This window comes from Delphinapterus leucas, chromosome 1 (genome assembly GCF_059928025.1).
Source record: "Delphinapterus leucas isolate spDelLeu-1000000601 "Yukka" chromosome 1, BTC_Dleu_Yukka2, whole genome shotgun sequence".
In the NCBI taxonomy this organism is placed as follows: Eukaryota; Metazoa; Chordata; class Mammalia; order Artiodactyla; family Monodontidae; genus Delphinapterus; species Delphinapterus leucas.
The window spans coordinates 90,638,794-90,665,800 of record NC_143129.1 but is presented as its reverse complement, the minus strand read 5'-3'; the positions used below and the strand labels follow the sequence as shown (position 1 = coordinate 90,665,800).

At 37.3% G+C, this 27,007-nt stretch overlaps 1 protein-coding gene across 19 annotated transcripts in view; it reads right to left on the bottom strand.

Annotated features, from left to right (window-relative positions):
* Positions 1 to 27,007, bottom strand: part of PHTF1 (putative homeodomain transcription factor 1) — a 76,914-nt gene that overhangs the window by 21,481 nt on the left and 28,426 nt on the right. For 15 of the 19 annotated variants that reach the window (XM_089917754.1, XM_089917742.1, XM_089917665.1 and 12 more), the window contains exons 7-16: positions 25,680 to 25,814; positions 24,344 to 24,503; positions 23,293 to 23,466; positions 23,116 to 23,205; positions 22,169 to 22,198; positions 20,917 to 21,138; positions 17,657 to 17,785; positions 16,992 to 17,264; positions 16,077 to 16,208; positions 15,476 to 15,562 (exon numbers count right to left, since the gene is read on the bottom strand). In XM_089917754.1, the coding sequence (XP_089773880.1) occupies positions 15,476 to 15,562; positions 16,077 to 16,208; positions 16,992 to 17,264; positions 17,657 to 17,785; positions 20,917 to 21,138; positions 22,169 to 22,198; positions 23,116 to 23,205; positions 23,293 to 23,466; positions 24,344 to 24,503; positions 25,680 to 25,814 (1,432 nt within the window). The remainder of the gene's footprint in view (positions 1 to 15,475; positions 15,563 to 16,076; positions 16,209 to 16,991; positions 17,265 to 17,656; positions 17,786 to 20,916; positions 21,139 to 22,168; positions 22,199 to 23,115; positions 23,206 to 23,292; positions 23,467 to 24,343; positions 24,504 to 25,679; positions 25,815 to 27,007) is intronic. The other 4 variants (XM_089917755.1, XM_089917745.1, XM_089917737.1 and 1 more) reach the window with 2 other exon arrangements.

Here is a 27,007-nt window from a genome sequence, read left to right as displayed (position 1 = left end):
TCCCCCCTCCACTCCTCTCAGCTAATCCCACTGCCTTGCAAGACCCTTCTTTACTGCTCCCCCCAACTCTGGCTTGGTTTCCAAGGCTACTGGCCCCAGTGATCCCTTCTGACCTTTCTTCTGCAAAGTCCACCACTGATACCTCAGGTTTTCATTTCTAATTTGCCAAAGAGGGAATATGTTTAGTTTAGTCTGGGTCAGGTATTCACCCCAGCAAGTTACTTACAACTAAGGGGTGGGGGTGGGGGCGGCAGGGGGCAGGAAAGTAACAACTAATAGCAACCTAAAAGTGCTGAAAGTAACTGGCAACCTAGAAATCTCTACCCATTAAGAATATCCTTTAAACATGAAAGTGATAAAAGACATTTTCAAACAAACAAAAACTGAGAGAATTCATCACCAGCAGATTCTTCAAGCAGGCAGGAAATAATCCCAGAGAAAAACACAGAAATGCACAAACTAATGAAAAGTAATGGAAAGGGTAAATATGTAGGTAAATATAAATGAATAATTAACTACAAAAAGCAATAATAATTACATCTTATGGGTTTAAGATATATGTAAAATTAAAATGAAGGACATGTGTAACACAAAAGTGAATGGGTAAAAAAAAAAAAAAAAGTGAATGGGTAAATGACATAAAGTGTTGTAAGGTCCTAGCATGGTAAATTAATAATTTTGTTAGACTGTAATAAGCTAAGGATGTATGTTGTAATCTCTGGGGTCAATAGTAGTAAATATATATATATATATATATATATATATATATATATAAAGTTAACAGAGAGGATTAAATGAAATATTTTAAAATATTTGATTAATAAAAGATGGCCAAAAAAAAAGAGAAAAAGGAAAATTAACAAATAAACCAAATAGGAACCAAATAGTATTTGTAGTTATAGTAATTAAGTTTAACTGGGTCAGACATTCCAAATCACTAAAACTGGGAGGCTGGATTAAGAAACAAGCAAACAGGAGCAGGACTGGAGACAACAAAATGGAGTAGAAGGACCTTGAGCTCACCTCCTCTCACAAGCACATCAAAATCACAACTAACTGCTGAACAACCATCAGTAAAAAAGACTGGAAGCTACCAAAAAAAAAATATTCTACATTCAAAGACATAAAGAAGAAACCACAGTGAGAGGGTAGGAGGGGTGCACTCGTAAATGAAATCCCATACAGCCTGGGTGGGTGACCCACAAACTGGAGAATAATTATATCACAGAAATTCTCCCCAAGGAATGAGAGCTCTGAGCCCCACACCAGGTTCCCCAGCCTAGGGGTCTGGCACTGGGAGGAGGAGCCCCAGAGCATTTGGCTTTGAAGGCCAGGGGGGGCTTGATTCTAGGAGCTCCACAGGACTGAGGAAAACAGAGACTTCACTCCTGGAGGGCATATACAAGGTCCTCGTGCACTGGGACTGAGGGCAAAAGCAGTGACTTTATAGGAGCCTGGGCCAGATCTCCCTGCTGGTCTTGGAGGGTCTCCTGGGAAGGCGGGGGGCAGCTGTGGCTCTCTCTAGGATCATAAAAGCTGGTGGCTGACACACTGAGGAGTGTTCATTGATGTGAACTCTGGCTGGAGGTAGACGTCTCGCTTGGGATCTTGGCACCAAGGCCTGGCCCCACCCAACGGCCTGTAGGCTCCAGTGTTGGGACGCCTCAGGCCAAACAACCAAGAGGGCAGGAACACAGCCCCACCCATCAGCAGACAGGCTGCCTAAAGACTTCCTGAGCCCACAGCCACCTCCAGACATGACCCTTGACATGGCCCTGCCCACCAGAGGGCCAGCACCCAGCTCCACTCACCAGTGGGCAGGCACTGGCCCCTCCCACCAGGAAGCCTGGACAAGCCTCTAGACCAGCCTCACCCACCAGGGGGAAGACCCTAGAAGCAAGAAAACTGCAATCCCACGGCCTGTGGAACTAACTCCAAAAACACAGGTCAGAACCCACCCTGGGAATGGTCCCTGGCCCCTAGGTAACAAGATGGGAGTGTACTGTTGGGACACATAGGACATCCCCTACAGAGGACCACTTCTCCAAGGTCAAGAAACGTTAACTATCCTACTACATACGTAAGAAAACAAATAGAAATTTAAACAAAATGAGACAGCAAAGGAATATGTTCCAGACAAAGAAACAAGATAAAACTCCAGAAGAACAACTAAGTAAACTGGAGATAGGCAATCTACCTGAGAAAGAGTTCAAAGTAATGATTGTAAAGATGATCCAAGAGCTCGGGAAAAGAATGGATGCACAGAGCAAGAAGTTATTAGCAAAGAGTTAGAAAATATAAAGAACAACCAAACAGAGTTGAAGAATGCAATAACTGAAATGAAAAATACACTAGAAGGAATCAATAGCAGAATAAATGAGGCAGAAGAAAAAATCAGTGAACTGGAAGACAGAGTAGTGGAAATCACTGATGTGGAACAGAATAAAGAAAAAAGAATGAAAAGAAATGAGCACAGGTTAAGAGACCTCTGGGACAATGTCAAATGCACCAACATTTGCATTATAGGGGTCCCAGAAGGAGAAGAGGGAGAGAAAGGGCCTAAGAAAATATTTGAAGAGATAATAGCTGAACACTTCCCTAACATGGGAAAGGAAACAGTCACCCAAGTCCAGGAAGCATAGAGAATCCCATACAGGATTAACTCAAGGAGGAACAGACTGAGACACATAGTCATCAAACTGACAAAAATTAAAGACAGAGAAAATATGAAAACAACAAGGGAAAAGCAACAAAAACATACAAGGGAATCCCCATTAGGTTATCAGTTGATTTTTCAGCAGAAACTCTGCAAAGCCAGAAGGGAGTGGCAAAATATATTTAAAGTGATGAAGGGGAAAAACCTACAACCAAGAATACTATACTCAGCAAGGCTCTAGTTCATATTTGATAGAGAAATCAAAAGCTTTACAGACAGGCAAAAGCTAAGAGAATTCTGCACTACCAAACCAGCTTTACAACAGATGCTAAAGGAACTTCTCCAAATGGAAAAGAAAAGACCACAACTAAAAATAAGAAAAGTATGAAATGAAAAGCTCACCAGTAAAGGCAAACATATAGTAAAGGTACAAAATCATCCACATACAAATATAACATCAAAACTAGTAATTGTGAGAGGAGGAGAGAGAGTATAAACGCAGGATATTTAAAATGCATTTGAGGGCTTCCCTGGTGGCACAGTGGTTAAGAATCCCCCTGCCAATGCAATGGGCATGGGTTCGAGCCCTGGTCTGGGAAGATCCCACATGCCACAGAGCAACTAAGTCCATGCGCCACAACTACTGAGCCTGTGCTCTAGAACCCATGAGCCACAACTACTGAGCCCATGTGCCACAGCTACTGAAGCCCACGTACCTAGGCCTGTGCTCTGCAACTAGAGAAGCCACTGCAATGAGAAGCCCACGCACCACAACGAAGAGTAGCCCCCGCTCGCCACAACTAGAGAAAAACCCACATGCAGCAATGAAGACCAACACAGCCAAAAAAAATTAAAGTTAAAAATAAAATGCATTTGAAATTAAGAGATTAGCAACTTAAAACAATCTTGTATATATATAGGCTGCTATACCAAAACTCATGGTAACCACAAACCAAAAATCTATAATAGATATACACACAAAAAAGGAAAAGGAATCCCAACACAACACTAAAGATAGTCATCAAATCACAAGAGAAGAGAACAAAAGAGGAAAGGTTAAAAAAAAATGACCTACAAAAACAAATCCAAAACAATTAACAAAATGGCAATAAGAACATACGTATCGATAATTACTTTAAATGTAAACAGATTAAATACTCCACCAAAAGACACAGACTGGCTGAATGAATACAAAAGAAGACCTGTACATATGTTTTCTACAAGAGACCCACTTCAGATCTAGAGGCACATACAGACTGAAAGTGAGGGGATGGAAAAATGTATTCCAGGTTAGAACTACCTCCCTAGAGATCAGGCAAGGGTAAGGGAGGGCTTGGCTGCTGTTTTTAAACGCAGCATTTTTTGTTCCCTTTCTAGAAACCAGCTGCAACGTTAGGTCAGAGCACATTAAAATGAGCCACTTCTGAACCAACAGCGCCAGGCCCCAGGCCTGCTGTGAAGGCCCCAGCAAACGTCAGGGCTTGGTCCGCGTGATGTTCCTTCCCATGCTTGTCCAACTGGTGCTCTGCCTCAGAGTTGAGGTAAGAGAGGCATCAGGACACCTCACATTCGGTCACCTAGCAGAGATCAGCAATTCCTGGGCTCAGTGAGGAGGTTTGCCATGTGTCTGACAGGGTCTTAGTGCTCTGTCTAAAACTGGGTGTCAGGCCTGAACCTCTGAGGTGGGAGAGCTGAGTTAAGGACATTGGACCACCAGAGACCTCCGGGCCTCATGTAATATCAAAAGGCAAAAGCTCTCCCAGAGATCTCCATCTCAATGCTAAGACCCAGCTCCACTCAACAACCAGCAAGATACAGTGCTGGACACCCTATGCCAAACAACTAGCAAGACAGGAACACAAACCCACTCATTAGCACAGAGGCTGTCTAAAATCATAATAAGGTCACAGACACCCCAAAACACACCACCGGATGTGGTCCTGCCCATTAGAAAGACAAGATCCAGCCTCATCCACCAGAACACAGGAACCAGTCCCCTCCACCAGGAAGCCTACACAACCCACCGAACCAACCTTAGCCACTGGGGACAGACACCAAAAACAACGGGAACTACAAACCTGCAGCCTGCAAAATGAAGACCCAAAACACAGTAAGTTAAGCAAAATGAGAAGATAGAGAAATACACAGCAGATGAAGGAGAAAGATAAAAACCCACCAGACCAAACAAATGAAGAGGAAATAGGCAGTCTACCTGAAAAAGAATTCAGAGTAATGATAATAAAGATGATACAAAATCATGGAAATAGAATGGAGAAAATGCAAGAAATGTTTAACAAGGACCTAGAAGAACTAAAGAGCAAACAAACAATGATGAACAACACAATAAATGAAAGTTAAAATTCTCTAGAAGTAATCCATAGCAGAATAACTAAGTCAGAAAAATGGATAAGTGACCTGGAGGATGAAACAGTGGAAATAACTACTGCAGAACAGAATAAAGAAAAAAGAATGAAAAGAATTGAGAACAATCTCACAGACATCTGGGAGAATGTTAAACGCACCAACATTTGAATTATAGGCGTCCCAGAAGAAGAGAAAAAGAAAGGGATTGAGAAACTAACTGAAGAGATTATAGTTGAAAACTTCCCTAATATGGGAAAGGAAATAGTCAATCAAGTCCAAGAAGCAGAGATGGTCCCATGCAGGATAAAACCAAGGAGAAACACCCCAAGACACATGTTAATCAAACTATTAAAAATTAAATACAAAGAAAAAAATATTTAAAGCAGCAAGGGAAAGACAACAAATAGCATACAAGGGAATCCCCATAAGGTTAACAGCTGATCTTTCAGCAGAAACTGTGCAGGCCAGAGGGGAGTGGCAGGACATATTTAAAGTGATGAAAGGGAAAAACCTACAACCAAGTTTACTCTACCCAGCGGGGATCTCATTCAGATTCGACGGGGAAATTAAAACCTTTACAGACAAGCAAGAGCTAAGAGAATTCAGCACCACCAAACCAGCTCTACAACAAATGCTTAATGAACTTCTCTAGGCAGAAAACACAAGAGAAGAAAATGACTTACAATAACAAACCCAAAACAATTAAGAAAATGGTAATAGAAACATACATATCGATAACTACCTTAAATGTAAATGGATTAAATGCTCCAACCAAAATACAAAGACTGGCTGAATGGATACAAAAATAAGACTCATACATATACTGTCTACAAGAGACCCACTTCAGACCTAGGGACACATACAGACTGAAAGTGAGGGGATGCAAAAACATATTCCATGCAAATGGAAATCAAAAGAAAGCTGGAGTAGGAATTATCATATCAGACAAAATAGACTTTAAAATAAAGACTATTACAAGAGACAGAGAAGGACACTACATAATGATCAAGGGATCAATCCAAGAAGAAGATATAACAATAGTAAATATTTAGGCACCCAACATAAGAGCACCTCAATACGTAAGTCAAATGCTAACAGCCATAAAAGGGGAAATCAACAGTAACACGATCATAGTAGGGGACTTTAACACCCCACTTTCACCAGTGGACAGATCATCCAAAATGAAAATAAGGAACACAAGCTTTAAATGATACATTAAACAAGATGGATTTAATTGATATTTATAGGACATTCCATCCCAAAACAGCAGATTACACTTTCTTCTCAAGTGCTCATGGAACATTCTCCAGAAGAGATCATATCTTGGGTCACAAATCAAGCCTTCGTAAATTTAAGAAAATTGAAATCGTATCAAGTATCTTTCCCAACTACAATGCTATGAGACTTGATATCAATAACAGGAAAAAATCTGTAAAAAATACAAACACATGGAAGCTAAACAATACACTATTAAATAACCAAGAGATCACTGAAGAAATCAAAGAGGAAATCAAAAAATACCCTGAAACAAATGACAATAAAAACACGACAACCCAAAACCTATGGGATGCAGCAAAAGCAGTTCTAAGAGGGAAGTTTATAGCAATACAATCCTACCTCAAGAAACAAGAGACATCTCAAATAAACAGACTAACCTTACACCTAAAGCAATTAGAGAAAGAAGAACAAGTAAACCCCAAAATTAGCAGAAGGAAAGAAATCATAAAGATCAGATCAGAAATAAATGAAAAAGAAATGAAGGAAACAATAGCAAAGATCAATAAAACTAAAAGATGGTTCTTTGAGAAGATAAACAAAATTGACAAACCATTAGCCAGACTCATAAAGAAAAAACATGAGAAGACTCAAATAAATAGAATTAGAAATGAAAAAGGAGAAGTAACAACTGACACTGCAGAAATACAAAGGATCATGAGAGATTACTACAAGCAACTCTATGCCAATAAAATGGACAACCTGGAAGTAACAGACAAATTGTTAGAAAAGCACAACCTCCCAAGACTGAACCAGGAAGAAATAGAAAATATAAACAGACCAATCACAACTACTGAAATTGAAACTGTGATTAAAAGTCTTACAACAAACAAAAACCCAGGACCAGGTGACTTCACAGGAGAATTCTATCAAACATTTAGAGAAGAGTTAACACCTATCCTTCTCAAACTCTTCCAAAATCTACCAGAAGGAGGAACACTCCCAGACTCATTCTACGAAGCCACAATCACCCTGATACCAAAACCAGAGAAAGATGTCACAAAAAAAGAAAAGCACAGGCCAATATCACTGTTGAACATAGTTGCAAAAATCCTCAACAAAATACTACACACAGAATCCAACAGCACATTAAAAGGATCATACACCATGACCAAGTGGGGTTTATTCCCAGGAATGCAAGGATTCTTCAATATACGAAATCAATGTAATAAACTGTATTAACAAATTGAAGGAGAAAAACTATATGATCATCTCAATAGATGCAGAAAAAGCTTTTGACAAAATTCAACACCCATTTATGATAAAAACCCTCCAGAAAGTAGGCATAGAGGGAACTTACCTCAACATAATAAAGGCCAAATATGACAAACCCACAGCCAATGTTGTTCTCAATGGTGAAAAACTGAAGCCATTTCCACTAAGATCAGGAACAAGACAAGGTTGTCCACACTCACCACTATTATTCAATATAGTTTTGGAAGTTTTAGCCACAGCAATCAGAGAGGAAAAAGAAATAAGAAAAAGAAATAAAAGGAATCCAAATCGGAAAAGAGGAGGTAAAACTGTCACTGTTTGCAGATGACATGATACTATACGTAGAGAATACTAAAGATGTTACCAGAAAACCAATAGAGCTAATCAATGAATTTGGTAAAGTAGCAGGATACAAAATTAAGGCGCAGAAATCTCTTGCATTCCTATACAGTAATGATAAAAAATCTGAAAGAGAAATTAAGGAAACACTCCCAATTACCACTGCAACAAAAAGAATAAAATACCTAGGAATAAACCTACCTAAGGAGACAAAAGACCTGTATGCAGAAAACTATAAGACACTGATGAAAGAAATTAAAGATGACACAAACATTTGGAGAGATATACCACGTTCCTGGATTGGAAGAATCAACATTGTGAAGACGACTATACTACCCAAAGCAATCTACAGATTCAATGCAATCTCTATCAAAGTACCAATGGCACTTTTCACAGAACTAGAACAAAAAATTTCACAATTTGTATGGAAACACAAAAGACCCTGAAGAGTCAAAGCAATCTTGAGAATGAAAAACGGAGCTGCAGGAATCAGGCTCCTTGACTTCAGACTATACTACAAAGCTACAGTAATCAAGACAGTATGGTACTGGCACAAAAACAGAAATATGGATCAATGGAACAAAATAGAAAGCTCAGAGATAAACCCAAGCACATATGGTCACCTTACCTTTGGTAAAGGAGGCAAGAATATACAATGGAGAAGAGACAGTCTCTTCAATAAGTGGTGCTGGGAAAACTGGACAGCTACATGTAAAAGAATGAAATTAGAACACTCCCTAACACCATATACAAAAATAAACTCAAAATGGATTAAAGACCTAAATGTAAGGCCAGACACTATAAAACTCTTAGAGGAAAACACAGGCAGAACACTCCATGACATAAATCACAGCAAGATCCTTTTTGACCCACCTCCTAGAGAAATGGAAATAAAAACAAAAATAAACAAATGGGACCTAATGAAACTTCAAAGCTTTTGCACAGCAAAGGAAACCATAAACAAGACAAAAAGACAACCCTCAGAATGGGAGAAAATATTTGAAACGAAGTAACTGACAAAGGATTAATCTCCAAAATATAGAAGCAGCTCATGCAGCTCAATGTCAGAAAAACAAACAACCCAATGCAAAAATGGGCAGAAGACCTAAATAGACATTTCTCCAAAGAAGGTATACAGATTACCAACAGACACATGAAAGGATGCTCAACATCACTAGTCATTAGAGAAATGCAAATCAAAACTACAATGAGGTATCACCTCACACCAGTTAGAATGGGCATCATCAGAAAATCTACAAACAATAAATACTGGAGAGGGTGTGGAGAAAAGGGAACCCTCTTGCACTGTTGTTGGGAATGTAAATTGATGCAGCCACTATGGAGAACAGTATGGAGGTTCCTTAAAAAACTAAAAATAGAACTACCATACGACCCAGCAATCCCACTACTGGGCATATACCCTGAGAAAACCATAATTCAAGAAGAGTCATGTACCACAATGTTCACTACAGCACTATTTACAATAGCCAGGACATGGAAGCACCTAAGGGTCCATCAACAGATGAATGGATAAGGAAGATGTGGCACATATACACAATGGAATATTACTCGGCCATAAAAAAAAAAGAAATTGGGTTATTTGTAGTGAGGTGGATGGACCTAGAGACTGTCATACAGAGTGAAGTAAGTCGGAAATTCAGAAAATACCGTATGCTAACATATATATGGAATCAAAAAAGAAATGGTTCTGAAGAACTTATGGGCAGGACAGGAATAAAGACTTAGACGTAGAGAATGGACTTGAGGATGTGGGGAGGGGGAAGGGTAAGCTGGGACAAAGTGAGAGAGTGGCATTGACATACATACACTACCAAATGTAAAACAGAGAGCTAGTGGGAAGCAGCCACATAGCACAGGGAGATCAGCTCGGTGCTTTGTGTCCACCTAGAGGGGTGGGATAGGGAGAGTCAGGGGAGACATAAGAGGGAGGGGATATGGGGATGTATGTATATGTATAGCTGATTCACTTTGTTATACAGCAGAAACTAACACACCATTGTAAAGCAACTATACTCCAATAAAAATGTTAAAAAAAAAAAGGTATTCCATGCAAATGGAAATGAAAAGAAAGCTGAAGTAGCAATACTTATATCAGACAAAATAGACTTTAAAATACAGTTATAAGAGAGAAAGAAGGACACTACATAATGATCAAGGGATCAATCAAAGAAGAAGATGTAACAATTGTAAATTCATGTGTCCCCAACATAGGAGAACCTCAATCTATTAGGCAAATGTTAACAGACATAAAAAAAGGAATTGACAGTAACACAATAATAATGGGGGATTTTAACATCCCACTTATATCAACAGATCATCCAGACAGAAGATCAATAAGAAAATCCAGTCCTTAAATGACACATTAGACTAAATGGACTTAATTGATATTTATAGAGTATTCCAACTGAAAGCAGCAGAATGCACATTCTTTTCAAGTGCACATGGAACATTCTTCAGGATACATCACATGCTGGACCACAAAGCAAGCCTTGGTAAATTTAAGAAAACTGAAATTATATCAAGCATCTTTTCTGACCACAACACTATGAGATTAGAAATCAACTGCAAGAAAAAAACATGAACACATGCAGGCTAAATAATATGCTCTTAAACAACACTGAAGAAATCAAAGAGGAAGTTAAAAAAAAATAGCTAGAGACAAATGAAAATGAAAACATGATGATCCAAAACCTATGGGACACAGCAAAAGCAGTTCGAAGAGGGAAGTTTATAGCAATACAAGCTTACCTTAGGAAACAAGAAAAATCTCAAATAAACCACCTAAACTTACACCTAAAGCAACTAGAGAAAGAAGAACAAACAAAATCCAAAGTTAGTAGAAGTAAAGGAATCATTAAGATCAGAGCAGAAATAAATGAAATAGAGACTAAGAGAGCAATAGAAAACATCGATAAAACTATTAACAAAAGCTGGTTCCTAGAAAATATAAAAACAATTGATAAACCTTTAGCCAGACTCATCAAGAAAAAAAGGAAAAGGGCCCAAATCAATAAATTAGAAACGAGAGACTACTCCAAGCAACTATATACCAATAAAATGGACAACCTAGAAGAAATGGACAAATTCTTAGAAAGGTACAATCTACCAAGACTGAACCAGAAGAAATAGAAAATATGAACAGACTGATCACAAGTACTGAAATAGAATCTGTGATTTTAAAACTCCCAGAAAACAAAAGTCTAGGACCAGATAGCTTCACAGGCAAATTCTACCAAACATTTAGAGAGGAGATAATACCTACGCTTCTGAAACTATTCCCAAAATTGCAGAGGAAGGAACACTTCCAAGCTCATTCTATGAAGCCATCATCACCCTGATACCAAGAACAGACAAAGGTATCACAAAAAAAGAAAATCAGGCCAATATCATTGATAAACATAGATGCAAAATCCTCAACAAAATACTAGCAAACTGAATCCAACAATACATTAAATGATCAAGTGGGATTTATCCCAGGGATGCAAGGATTTTTCAATATCCACAAATCAATCAGTGTGATACACCACATTAACAATTTGAAGAATAAAAACCACATGATCGATAGATGCCGAAAAAGCTTTTGACAACATTTAACATGCACTAGTGATTAAAAACTCTGTAGAAAGTGGGCATAGAGGGAACACACCTCAACATAATAAAGGCCATATATGACAAACCCACAGCTAACATCATACTCAACAGTGAAAAGCTGAAGACATTTCCTCTAAAATCAGGAACAAGACAAGGGTGCTCAATCTCACCTCTTACATTCAATATAGTCTAGGAAGTCCTAGTCACAGCATTCAGAGAAGAAAAAGATATAAAAGGAATCTAAATTGGACAGGAAGAAGTAAAAGTGTCACTGTTTGCAGATGACATGATACTATACATAGAAAATCCTGAAGACACTACCAGAAAACTACTAGAGCTCATCAATGAATTCGGTAAAGTTGCAGAATACAAAATTTATACACAGAAATCTGTTGCATTTCTATACACTAACAACAAAAGATCAGAAAGAGAAATTAAGTAAACAATCCCATTTACCACTGCATCAAAAAGAATAAAATACCTAGGAATAAACCTACCTAAGGGGGCTAAATACCTGTACTCCAAAAACTATAAGACACTAATGAAAGAAACTGAAGAAGACACAAACAGATGGAAAGATATATATATATATATATATATATATATACTGGTTTCTTATGCTAGAAAAATTAATATTGTTAATATAATCATACTACTCAAGGCAATCTACAGATTCAGTGCAATCCCCATCAAATTACCAATGGCATTTTTCACAGAACTAGAACAAAAAAATTTTTAATTTGTATGGAAACACAAAAGACCCCGAATAGCCAAAGCAATTTTGAGAAAGAAAAACGAAGCTGGAGGAATCAGGCTCCCTGACTTCAGTTTATACTACAAAGCTACATTCATCAAAACAGTATGGTGCTGGCACAGAAACAGAAATATAGATCAGTGGAACAGTATAGAAAGCCGAGAGATAAACCCATGCACCTATGGTCACCTAATCTATGACAAAGGAGGCAAGAATATACAATGGAGAAGAGACAGCCTCTTCAATAAGTGGTGCTGGGAAAACTGGACAGCTACATGTAAAAGAATGAAATTAGAACATTTCTCTAACATCATATACAAAAATAAATTCAAAATGGATTAAAGACCTAAACATAAGACTGGATACTATAAAACTTCTACAGGAAAACATGGGCAGAACACTCTTTGACATAAATCACAGCAAGATCTTTTTTGACCCACCTCCTAGAGAAATGGAAATAAAAACAAAAATAAACAAATGGGACCTAATTAAACTTAAAAGCTTTTGCACAGCAAAGGAAACCTTAAACAAAACAAAAAGACAACCTACAGAATGGGAGAAAATATTTGTAAATGATGAGACTGACAAGGGATTAATTTCCAAAATATACAAACAACTGAATAACAATAAACCAAACAGCCCAATAAAAAAGTGGGCAGAAGATCTAAGTAGACATTTCTCCAAAAAAGACATACAGATGGCCAAAAGGCACATGAAAAGATGGTCAACATCACTAATTATTAGAGAAATGTAAATTAAATCTACAATGAGGTATCACCTCACTCCAGTCAGAATGACCATGATGAAAAAGTCTACAAATAATAAATGCTGGAGAGGGTGTGGAGAAAAGGGAACCCTCTTGCACTGTTGGTGGGAACGTAAATTGATACAGCCACTATGGAGAACAGTATGGAGGTTCTTTAAAAAACTAAAAATAGTTACCATATGATCCTGCAATCCCACTCCTGGGCATATATCCAGACAAAACTATAATTCAAAAAGATACACGCACCCCAATGTTCATTGCAGCACTATTTACAACAGTCAAGACATGGAAGCAACCTAAATGTCCATCGACAGATGAATGGATAAAGAAGATACGGTATATATATCACAGGGAGCTATACTCAATATTTTGTAGTAACCTATAAGGGAAAAGAATCTGAAAATAATATATATTCATATATGTGTATAACTCAATCACTTTGCTGTACACCTGAAACTAACACAACATTGTTAATCAACTATACTTCAATAAAAAAGAGAGAGAGAGAAAGGGGAAAAGCTCAAAAAGAAAATATATTTTGTAATAAATACAGATCTGTTACCAAAATAAATTAATAAAATAACCTTTCAGCATTGAAAAAAAGATATCACTAAAGATATTAAAGCACTTTGATAGTTTAACAGCAAAAAAAAAAGAAACAAGCAACCAAAAAAGGATACGCTGATTATAAGAGATAGAACTATACAAAGACAAAATAAATGAAAAAGGGTAGACAAAGATATTGCATACAAAAACTAATCAAAACACAGATGGTGTAGTTAAATTAATATCAAATAGAGTAAACTTTAAGTTAAGAAACATTAGAAATAGAGACATTTTATAAGGTCATGAAAGGTAAAGAAAGCCTGACACTGTTTAGGATTAAAGAAGATTAAAGAAACATAACAGCTAAATGTAATAACTGATCCTGGATTGAGGAAAAAAAAGTAACTATAAAGGACATAAAAGTCTATCCACCAAGGAGACGGATAACAATTCTAAATCTGTATGCACCCAGTTACACTGCTTAAAAACATATAAAGCAAAAATTGACAGAAATAAAAGGAGAAAAAGATAAATCCACCATCGGAGCAGACTTGACCACACCTCTCTCAGTGGCTGACAGAATAAGCAAACCAAAAAGATGAGTAGGGACACAGGAAGTTTCAGCAATACAACTAATAAACTTGGGCTAATTTATATAGAGAGAACGCTGCTCTCCAAAACAGTGGGATACAAATTCTTTCAAAGTGCTGATGGAAGATTTAATAAAACTGACCATATACTGGATAATAAAGCAATTCTACATATTTCAAAGGACTGAAAACATTCAGAGCATGTTTTCTGACCATAGCAGAATTAAGTTAAAATTCAATCAATAGAAAAGTACAGGATAAGGCTGTAACTTCTTGTAATAAAGAAAACACAGAAGTACCAAAATAAATAAATAAATAAAGATACAGGGACCTGTCAAAAGAACACAGGAAGGGGCTTTAAGGGTCTCCCACTGGCCAAATCTGGGACAATTTAGGAATCAAAACATAGTAATAGTTTATAATCCACTGGATAAAAATAAGAACACAGGAGTCCATAGCGTAGTAAATGAATGAATGAACGGGAAAAAAGAAAAAGTCTACTTTAGAGTGACAACTAATAAAATTAGAAGAAACGATGGAGTTAGAAAATCACCATTTTGTATCCATAATGGTATATAGCTTTATTAACAATCAAAAATTGCCAATTAAAATTAAATTACCATGATCTTAGAGTCTTAAAGGACTAAAAATTATCTTTATTCTCACTTCAAAAGTTAGAAGAGGACTTCCCTGGTGGTGCATTGGTTAAGAATCCACCTGCCGATGCAGGGGACATGGGTCTGATCCTTGGTCCAGGAAGATCCCAAATGCCACGGAGCAACTAAGCCTGTGTGCCACAACTACTGAGCCTGCGCTCTAGAGCCTGCAAGCCACAACTACTGAGCCCACGTGCTGCAACTACTGAAGCCCGCACTCCTAGAGCCCATGCTCTGCAACAAGAGTAGCCACTGCAATAAGAAGCCCGCGCACCGCAACCAAGTGTAGCTCCCACTTGCCACAAATAGAGAAAGCCCGCACGCAGCAACAAAGACCCAACGCAGCCAAAAATAAATAAATAAAATAAAATACACTTTTTTAAAAATTAAAAAAAAAAGTTAGAAAAATTAACAATTATTCAAACTAGCAAAAGAAATGTAGACACATTAAAAATATATATACTTCAACATAACCATGCTGGCACATTAAAAATATATATACTTCAACATAACCATGCTGGCACCTCGACCTTGGACTCCCCAGTTCCCAGAGCTGTGAGATACAAATGTCCATTGTCTATACATACACACATACACACACACACACACACACACACACACACTTAAACACGGTGAACTGATTTAAAACAGAAAGTGAGCTCTATTTTCCATTTTCCACTGAAATAGATCTGAAACTCTTACCTGGGCACAACAAATGAAAGCAATGGAAAGTGTCAGTAGGAAGACAGAAGACACAACCACATCCACTGATCGCTGTGGGCCCCGTCTCTGTGGAGTGAGATGCGTAGGTTAGCGTTTTAGGTCACCACCGGAGATGGCAACAGCCCTCACATCATTCACACTCCCAATCTCACTATATTGGTGTGAAAATGAACATTTATAAGACGTTTCTGACACAGGATTTTAATATATTTTGGACATATTTGACTTTAATTAAGCTCTGAGATCCATGCCATTCAAATTAAGGGTGTGATTGATTCACGAACATATTTTCAGCTGGAATATTCCCCCCAAAAGTCAGAAAAAGATGAGACATTCAATTGATCACTCTGCCCTAGGAATTTAAATTTTCTTTTCCCTTTTTAAGGTCTTATTTACTTAGCTCTACCAGCTCTGCAGATAGATCACTCCTAACCTGGTGTCCAGCAAGTCTGTCAGCCACTGATATCTGTCTAGTATATAGAACTACCCTGCCTACTGAGTATCTAGCACCAGAAATTTCAGTGAGCATGTTTTCTGCGTATTATTGCAGATATTCCATGGTTAGTCAGCTAAAACTCACCTTTAGAAAGGAACGCAGTGATAACCATATCTTAATGTTCTCCACCTTTTTAAGTCTGAAATGAGGTATTTCATATTTCCTAGCTTTCCTGGCAGAAGTAATATGGCTGAAGAGTTTTGCAAATAAAAATCTCTAGAGGAGGTTAAAAAAAAAACCAAAACACCACAAAGTGAAACGTACACATGTGTCACTGTGTGTATATTTACATAATTGTAAACAATATTCCCAGCATATAAAAAATATTAAAAGGATCAAGTTCTAATCAGTGGTCACTAAGACAGGCAGTGAAAAAACATTGTTAATAGCTCATTAACCTGTCGCTTGCAAAGCACATTATGTAGTAATATACTTCTTCACAACATGCTACACTCTTGGCATTTTCAAGGAATATACCTTGGAGACCTTTGTGAATCCCCACCTTCACAAACTCAAATGTTTATACAAAATTCTAGCTTACTCCCAAATTACATTTCTATTGAAAACCACATTTTTTGCACGTATCACCAATACATTAAGCCCTCAATCCCAAACTCTTACCAAATTTCAGTAAGTTTATTTCTCACTTGGCCATTTTTCACAGAAACATTTTCACTTTGGTAATTACTACATATGCTACATATACAAAACATCAAGGGCACATTGAGGTGCAGGTGCTAAGCAATCAGCTAGGCTCACTCACTGGCTCAGCCACTTACTCCTGCAAGTAGGCTCAGCAAAATTTCAGATTATAGCATGTCATTTGTGAATAATCAGTATCACAAGTGTTAAACCCACAAATACCAAAAGTTCACTTATCAAGCCTCCATTGCCCACGTTAACTTCTGGAGAGAGAACAAATCAGGGGAACAAGAGCAACCCAACAGAATACCATATACAAAAGCAGAGGTAAGAAATTTTACTTAATTGTCTACTGACCTGTTTGTATGTTCTCTCCGCCACACACATCATGAAAAAAAACATCCAAGTAAGACACAGTCGTTCAAAAAAATTAATTATAGACAAGATAATAATAGGTGCAACAGGTGGTGCCCCACAAAAGAGAGTCAAGATCTCCTCAGCTGAGATGTACTTTAGCTGGTCAAGACTCTTCTCTCGGAACAGTCGATGTAAAAAAGGGAAAAATGCTAATCCGATGGTGACGACATTTCCCAGCATCTGATAACCTACTCCTTGCTGATACGCATTAACCTGGGAATTAATTTAAAATATCCATCATTACTGCACAGCTAAATGGAGTTGTGAAGCAGTATTTATCAAATACTATTTAGATTATTAAAAACTAAATGCTTTAAATCTAAAAGAAATACAAATAAAAATGGTGTACAGATTTATGACTTTTAGGCTTGAATGGGATAAGGAATATTTGTAGAGTCTACCTGAACAATTGATCATGCTCACAGAGACCTCTGTAACAAATAAAAAAATATACTACCTAGTGAAGACTGACTACAGAATTTAAGATACACATACTTGTGTTTCAAAAGCAGAGTCAACGTTTTGATCATTAAATACATTCTATGAAATAGCTGCTGATCATTAAACAGACTTTTCTACAAATCCAAAAACGTATTAAACCTTACCCTGCTCATGATGATGCCACTTATTTCCAACACAGACATATCCATCTTTTTGCACTCATTCCCTTCCCAGATTATTGCACTAACTCGATCAGAGGCAGGACTTGAGTTCTGAAGCCAGAATAAATGGTTCTGAGAAGAAAAAATAAATATTTCCATCCACTCCTTCTTTATTTCCTCCATTATATTTTTTTCCCTTTGTCTAGCTCCTGGGCCACATTTGCCAGGGTTCAGCCTTGTCATCCTATTCTCCCCCTCACAAAGCTCATCACACCAATTACCACCTCCATGATGCTGGTTTCTGGTTTTTGTGTTTTTTTTTTCACAAAAACAACTTCTTACCTGGAGAGAGGCTAAGTGTCTCCTATAATGATGGGAGGTAGGATTACATGATCTCCAAGGCTGCTTCCCTACTAAATGTATGGAAGTGAGGATAAGCTTGGTGTATTAATGGGATTATCAAGAAGGAAAGCATTTCTACAGCATCATGACTAGACCAGGGATAGTAGGAAGTCACACGGGAGAGGTACTAACAGGCCTTAACATCACAGGAATGACTGAGAAGGTAAACCTTTCTCTGGTCTAATCAGGACACAGAAAAGCATAGTAAGCTCAGGAGGAAAAGGTCGAGATAGAAACAGCCCCGTATTTTCCTCTGCCGTATCATGTCTTATTCTTCGAGTACCAACTCAAGTCCCATTTCACCAACATGTCCTCTCTGATGGCCACAAGCCTCACTCATGTTACCTTTCTCTGAAATTAAAAACCCTTACAGTCTATATCAGATAAATTTGCATCTAATTATATGCTGCTTTTATTGTGTCCTCTATTTCCCATAAAATCATCTTGCTCCCAAACAAATATGTAAGTTACTAAAAAACAACCATCTGGTGTATTTCTTCTCCTTCTACAATAATGCTTAGCATAATGCTGATGCACATTTATGGATTTATTAATTGATTTAGCCAAAAAAATATTTATTAAGCAGCTACTATGTAACATGTACTCTGGATATAATAAAGAACAAGACAGATGTAGTCCTTGACATCACAGAGCATACAGACTTATGGAGACATGATTAAATAAAGTTACTGTGCAGCATGATAAGAGAAGGAAAGAATGCTTTAGGAGCATATAGAAAAGGCTTCCTAAGGGAGTATCACTCAAGCCAAGACCCGAAAAGTAAAAAAGAGTGAGACGAAGGAATAGGTATTGGAGAAAAGTGTGTTCCAGGCAAATAAACCAGTTTGTGTAAAGATCCAGAAGTACATGAGGAAACTGAAAGAAGTTGAGTTGAGTTAAACTATACCATGCAAGACTGTTATAGGGGCAAATAAAGGAACAGAAAGAAATAATCCAGAATGGAAAAAAAAAAAGCAATTAAAGGATTGTAAGGGGAATAGCATCAGATTTATATTTTAGAAAGATCATTCTGGCTGCAGTGTGGGAAACGAAACGAAGCGGAGCAAGCCTAGAGAAGCTGTTGTAAGGATCCAGGCGAGGGCTGATGGTGGTCTGCACCAAGCAGTGTGGACACAGGTGGGCAGATGTATGTATTATACAGCAGAATCAAGACAATGTGATGACTGATTGGAAACATGGGGGACGGGGTCAAGAACGGCCCCAAGGTTTCTAACTTGGGTGGTTAGTGGTGACATTTAGAAATATGGGGAATAAAAGAAGAATAGGTTAGGTGGGAGAATTGGGAAATGATGAATTCCGTTTAACATACTGAGTTTCATCTTACCTAGTTATTCTTACATATGCCTTAAAATTATCCTATAAATCCCAAAAGTGCAAAGGAGGTGAAAATCATCATGATGCTTTTCATAATTACCAAGGGCTAAGGTAATTTAGATGAGTCTTCAGACTGAATGCAAAGAATATTTAGATACAAACTTTGATAGCAAAATTGGAGGAAAAAGCTTAAAACTTTAATAATAAAATGTATGTTGTTTCTAGTTAGTTTTTGAAAACTGTATACATTTAATGAAGCAGAATTTTTTTCATTAAAATGTGTAACCTAAATCAATGGTATCTTAGAATCAAGAAAATTCAATAATTAAACAAATGAATATCCATCACCCACTATTTATTAAGTCATTGTGGAAATATTTAGCCTAAAGCAAAATAAAACTAAGAAGAATCATGATCGTTGGCATTAAACATATGAAAGGCTGATATGAGAACCGTTTCTTCTTTTTTCTTTTTCTTTTTCTTTTTTTTTGCGGTACGCAGGCCTCTCACTGTTGTGGCCTCTCCCATTGCGGAGCACAGGCTCCAGACGTGCAGGCTCAGCAGCCGTGGCTCACGGGCCCAGCCGCTCCGCGGTATGTGGGATCTTCCTGGACTGGGGCACGAACCCATGTCCCCTGCATCGGCAGGTGGACTCTCAACCACTGCACCACCAGGGAAGCCCAGAACCGTTTCTTAATCATTTAATCTATCCAGCAGTGGAAAAAGCTCATGAAATAACAATCACTCCAGCTCCACAAGTATTTAAGCAGAGACTAACTGATTGTCTGATGTGGATAGCAATAACCATGCTAACATGTATTGGGTGCTTACTCTTTGCCAAGCATTGTGCTAAGCCCTTTGTATTATCTCATTAGATATATCACAATATTTCTAAGAAGTAGGAACTTCTTAGAAATATTGTTATTGTATTGTAACAATACTTCTTATTGTTACAAGTATTGTAACAATACTTCTTGTTGTTACTACATGATAGGTAGTAAAAAAATTTCTGCAGATGTAGAATGAATTCCTATATTGATTGTAAAGTTGAAATAACCTTCTAAAGAATCCCCATTTCCAGGTTATCTGATTTTATGATATTAACAGAAAACCTAAAATTAAAAGCATCACTTGCTTTATACATTATTAGAGAAGTAAGCAATGCCATCTCCTAGTAATTCATATATAATACTGTTATGTCTATGAAAATATAGTATCAGGTTACTGCACCAAACAATGTACCCTGCTCATATAAAATGAACATTAAGGATCATTCTAAGGAAAATAATGAGAAAAAGTCCTAGGAAGAAACACTTAGGTTAGGGGAATTCAAGAGTGCTTCCCCCTGAGTTCTAATTCCAATATCTTCACCTACAAACTATGCTCAATTTCCTCATCTCTAAATCAGGGATAATAATAGTGTCCACCTTACAGGGTTATTGTAGAGTTAAATGAGATAATACAGTGCCTGGCACATGGTAAGTACACAGTAAACATCAGCTATTATTATCATCACCTTTACAGACCTGCTGAAAAACATCCTCCTTGGGGTCACGTTTGGTCCCTGAGTGAAGGGAGTTAACGTGGGCCCCCTCACTATCGCTGGTGACAGACGACCGGCACTCAGGGCCGTGCAGCAGGTCATCCCATAACATATCCTCTGTCTCCGAGTCATGACGGGTGCTCTCCGAGTCTCTTCTCAACATGTTGAGGCTTCGAGAGCCACCACTCATGCCAGATCTACAGCCCTTTAAGGGAAAACAAAAACAAATTTCTTTTATATTTCTTTTTAAAAACAACTATATAAAATTTCTGTTGTTTAAGCTACCCAGCCTGTGGTATTCTGTTATGGCAACCTGAGTGGATAAACCCATCTATCTACAAGGATTTTTCTGAATTGCTTTTAATAATGAAAAACTGGAAACAAATTAAGTAGTCATAATTTTACACATTTTAATAAATTCCTTCATAAACTGGAATATTCTGCAGATGTTCAACAGAATGAAGTATTGTCTCATGTATTGATAAGGCAAGCCCTACAAGATAAAAAAAAAAAACTCAGAACAAATTTTCCTATTTATGTTTTTTAAATGATATGTTATATGTTTAAATATATAAGTATGCTCTCTTACTCAAAGGAAAATAAATATGTGGAACTATAACCACCCTCTGGACAGCATGGATTCAATCTGGGGATGTGGGCAACAGTGAGGGATTCATTATACTGGGAAGGGAGGCAGTAAGTGGAAATGGTTGCTTTTTATTAAATATACTTCTTCATTTGAATTTTTATAACATCCTTACATTAATTTTACAACTACAAAATCTGTAAAGCCTTAAAATTTTTTTAAAAATGAAGTGACAGTTTTTGGGTCATGAAATTAATTTTTTTTTTTTTAGTTTTTTTCATTGTGATTTCTGTGTTTTAGATGAATATGTTCTTATTTTAACAGTTTTTGAAATACAGCGTTCTCAAATATGTGTGCGTAAGTTTATAGGTTGATAAATTTTTCACAAATGAAACATGTCTGTGTAACCAGCACCAAAACCAATGAACAAAGCATTACTAGCTCTCCTGCCCCTATTTCTGTGCTATTCTCTTTCAAGGAAAACAACCATTATGACTACTAAGAGCATAGATTAACTTCAATTTTGTACTTTGTTAGAGGTGAAATCTGAAAATAGCTATTTTTTATGTTTGACTACTTTTACAACATTATATATCTGAAATTCATCCATATTGTTGCAGTAAAAGGTATTTTATAATAAAATATTTACCTGTATTTCAAAAACAAAACAACTATATATCTGAAATAAAATGAAAACAAGTTACCTATGGTGATGGCTGGCAAGCTTTCACACACCGATCACTATGCTGACAAGGATTCACATAACAATAATACATTTTCATGGTTAAATGTGAAACTCTGACGACTCTCTAACAGACTATCAAAGAGCACTCCCTCTGAGAAGTTATTGCCAAGTCATGGGGTTGTTCAAGTGAGGCGCCCTGGGATGGGGTGACTCCTGCAAGCACATCGAGAGGGCCCACTCTGGGTGCAGGTGTGGCTGGGCCTACTGACAAAGCCAAGTGTCCTCTACTCTAAATGTTGTGAGCTTGACTGTAGACCTAGTCACGTCCGGGGCCCAGCCAAACAGGGAAAAGGGTAATCAGGCTGGGAAAAGGATGGACATCGCAGCTCTCCTGCGGTACAAACATAGATATGAAAGTTTTTCCACAACCCCAGCTGCCTTGTCAATCAAAACAAAAGCTACCACCATCTACTCTCCTCACCTCTGAATTACAATGTCCCAAATGTACAATATTCCCATTAGCTTTCATGATGAGATCTACTGCTCCCATCTCTCAGGGGTCCTTTCTCAAATATCTGTCCCCATCAGCATCAATGCCACTTACAAAGGAACAATGCTTAAGAATAAACCGCACATTCCAAGTGAATATCAAGTAGCCTTCTCATCATCTAGGGGTTGAGGAGTCTCTCTCTGGGCATCATCTATGATACTTTTCAGATTAGATCAAAGACAAAGAGCTCGTTCTCTTTCTGGGGGTGAGCAGTCATACAAAAGCTTCTAGATAGGTAGACACATAGTTGGGGGCAGGGGAGGGGCAGGCAAATATACACACAACTTTAGGACAACCAATAAACCAAGGAATGGGTACAGTTATTACACTCAAGAATACGCCTTGAAAAAGGATACGTTACCTGACTGAAGGCTGCCGATTCAAACTCTGATTCAGCCAGACTATCTGAATCCCGCACAACGGGACACCACTTGGAAGTGGTCTTCTTTACCTGCCAACAAACGATAGGAAAACGTGTTAAACACCCTGTGACTTGGGAGTTAATGCCTATGCTTTTATAAGCTAAAATAAAAACTACCTGAGTGTTTAGGTGCCTTGAAAGTATTGATTTCCTATTCTTAACTTCACAGCCGTTGTCACTTGAGGCCCCTTCCACGCTCCTCCGCAGCGTCATCATCTGTGTCCGGGCTTCACCATCATCCTCACTTGACAGATCATCTGAAATCCCATTGCCCAAACGCCCAAACGGCTCCTATAAAGAGAACAGCAGTTTCCTCACAGGGGACAGCCCAAAATACTCCAGTTAGCCTATGTATAAAAACTAAGAAGCAGTAAAAGTAAACTAAACCAAAACTGAACAAACCTACCGATTAGTTGGTCTCAATAAAGAAAAATATTAAACTTTCTTGAAACTAAATAGCTTAAATGATGAGGCAGTATTATGTAGAGGTTAGAAGCACAGGCTTGAGTCAAACTCAAGTCTGAATCACAGCTCTTCTACTTATTAGCTATGTAACTGTAGGTAGGTAATTAAATCTCTCTGGGCCTCAATTTCCTCATCTGAAAAGCGATGATAATAAAAGCACCTATCTCACAGAGCTGTTGAAACAATTAAGTGAGTTACTACTTGTAAAGCACTTAGAATAGTGCTTGGTTGCAGTAATGCCTCAAAAATACTAGCTTTTTGTAATTCGTAAATGCCAGTCTAACAAATAAGAAAATATTTCAAGACTATAAAGTAAGAGTGTAGTTAGTTTTAGACGTAAAGCAGAACGTCTATACCTAAACCTGGAAAATAGTTTCCCAAACCTTAACACACTATCACCACCTCTCTGGAAGACGACACAGCAGCCTCTACCCTAATCTGTTTATTGAATCTACCAGTCTCCTACTAAGGCTGGACCAGGGGCAGATGCAATAACAAGTTCTGGTCCTAGAAATTAGAAGAATAAGGTACAGTCTTCATGTTATTCTTCACGATGTTCTCCTTTTCACATCCTGTAGTTTTACATTTCAAATGACACAAATCTATTAGTACCTATTTTGTGTTTCTAGCAGAGTCTAAGAATAGAAAAATTTTACACAGGAAAGAAAAGACCTTGTAATACTTACTCTCATCTAAATCTTACCCTGCATCCCTTTTCTCCATCTGAAAATTTTGCTTTCTCTCTTGTTTGCCACATTCTAATCTCTGGTCGACACTGTCTCTTCTTGATGATAGGATGCAGACAACCTGAGTCATTGTCAGTCTCTGTCCCTTTGCTACATATTAATTTTACTCTTTTCATCCTATTTTTAAAAAAGGAAAAAAAGATTACTAGTTAGTTTTTTGAAAGTAATATCTTTCATGAAGTCACTTTCTTCTGAGGAGTACAATATATTATTCTGGAAATCAAGAAGATTCAGAAATTGTACGTTTCAGGCTTCTAGCTTGCCTAAGGGCGTAGGAAGCCAGTTCTCTCTCTCGTCTCCAAAGACTTGGGTCAGTTAGTTGAGAGGAAGCCTGTTCTTTTCAATTTCGCAAGGAAGTGGGTCCACAGTCTTCCCTCTCAAACGCAATGCCAACCCCGCCCTCACATTGCCTGTTTGTGCCACTTCATAGAATGTCTTCCCCTCTCCTGTGCTTCAAAGCCCAGCAACTCTCAGCTCCTCCCTGACTCCTGCTGACTACTTCACCCCAGAATACTCACTCCTGCTGAATTGCATGGCCTTTAGTCAGCATGATATCATTTATGATATTTTTACATTTTTGTGACTGTATCATACCTGCTACTCTTACCTTCCTAATTAGACGGTAAAATCACTAAGAGGAATGCCCAGTGCCCAGCACAATGAACTCAAACGCTTCAACTAAAGAGTGTCAACTTATCTTTAGAAAAATTTGTGAACATACTTCGTCTTCAAAAACAAAGCTGCAAAAGCACTTTACTTTCGAGTCACAAACATTAACATATGATAAAATAAGGATTTCTTCGAGTCATACTAGCGCTGCTACAACCTACAAAATCATGAAGGAGGTTGAATGTGTCTTGGACTCATTTCCCTTTCTGTCCTACAGCCCATCGACACCAGCCTCCTGTCCTGCACCCCACATCTAAAGAGGAATCAGCTCTCATACTGAAAAATACCTCATCTTTTAAAAATTCCTCATTCTCCAGATGTTGGCCAATATGAGTTAAAATATTTACCCTTCAAGAGTATTTATATTTCCATAATCTTGTGGTCTAAAAAACCATTAAAGATCAAACAGAATGACACTTTTATGGTAGATTACTGGACTAATGGGTAACATGACAGACAGTGGTGCCATTTCAAATAAGCAAATCATTCCAGAACCTTTAAAAATCTCACCACAATGATAATACGCTTACACTGTGTATTCCTAAAACCTAATCAGATTATATACTATGTAAATACTAATGTGAACACAAAATCAAGTAAAAATTCCAATGTAAGACTTCCCACCTGTTGCCAAAGAGAGTCCCCCAAAAACCACCATTAAAGGGTGCAGATTCCAAAGTTTCTGTTCCTCTGGCTTTATCAGAGGAGTTATTTCCATTTTCTCGGCTCCCATCACCATTTACAGTTTTTCGTAATTTTCTACAAAAAAAATATGTCAACAACTTTAGATTATTCAGGACCTTTTCTGTTTCTACTCAGAATATCCCTACTGACTACTACCTGAAATTAAGTATAATGAACTTCACATAATGAGATAAATTATACAGGAACATTTCTGACTTAAGGGCAAAAACAGGTTCCAGAACAAAGTGCTAAGTTACCATTTTGTTCATTCATTAAATAAACAGAAATGCCATTCAAAAACATAACTAGAAGGAAAATTTTCATATGTATGACCAATAGTCTTTTCAGGAACCACAGAAAGAATGAACAATTTCTTTAAATATGGATGCCAGAAATCTACCCATTTGGCACATTTAATCATGGGAACACAAAATAATAGCAAGTGATCAGTTTTTTGATATTCTATGCAGTGAAAAGATATACCCTGTAAATACCAATGAGACACAGCACAATATTTGATTTCCTTAGAAAACATTAAATCAATTAAACTGAATTTTCAAGGAATATTCTTTCCTGGAAAAAAAAAGTTTTGAAAATAACATTCAAAAATAAGTATAAATATATTGAAATTCTTTGCACCAAATGAAAAAATCTTATATAGTAACTCCTTGGGGGAACAAAAATCTACAGATACTCTGAGAAAGATGACTTTTGTAAGATAATACCATGTCTATCTAAGAAACCTTTAACAGTTCCAAACCCCACAAACGGCACATAATCAATAAAGACTAGACATGAATTCAATGTGTAGAAAAGTTAAATCTTTATTAAAAGTTTAGAACACTTAGAAATCCATTCTTTTTACATATTATTGAAAAAAGGTAAAAATTTTAGTAGCACTAACCTAATGTACTAAGATCCTTGTTTATAGTAAATTTTCACCAAATTTTGAGACAATTATGAAGAAGAATGTTTTTCATTAAAATCATTATTTAAGGTAAATTTTGATAAGGAATAATACAGTATAGAAATTTTCCTTTTAAACAACGGTACTGAATGACAAACCCCCATACCCCCTGGATTAAAAGTTCATGACAAGGTTTCTAAGCATCAGGGAGAAAAGTAAAAGTAAAGCATTTGGGTTTTTTTTTAAGCCAAAAAAATAATGAAAAATATATGCAAAAGAGGAAGATTTTGTATTAATTTACTCAAAGATTTTGTTCTTCAATGCCTCTCCCAGAAAATACACAACCAAAAGTGTAATTTCT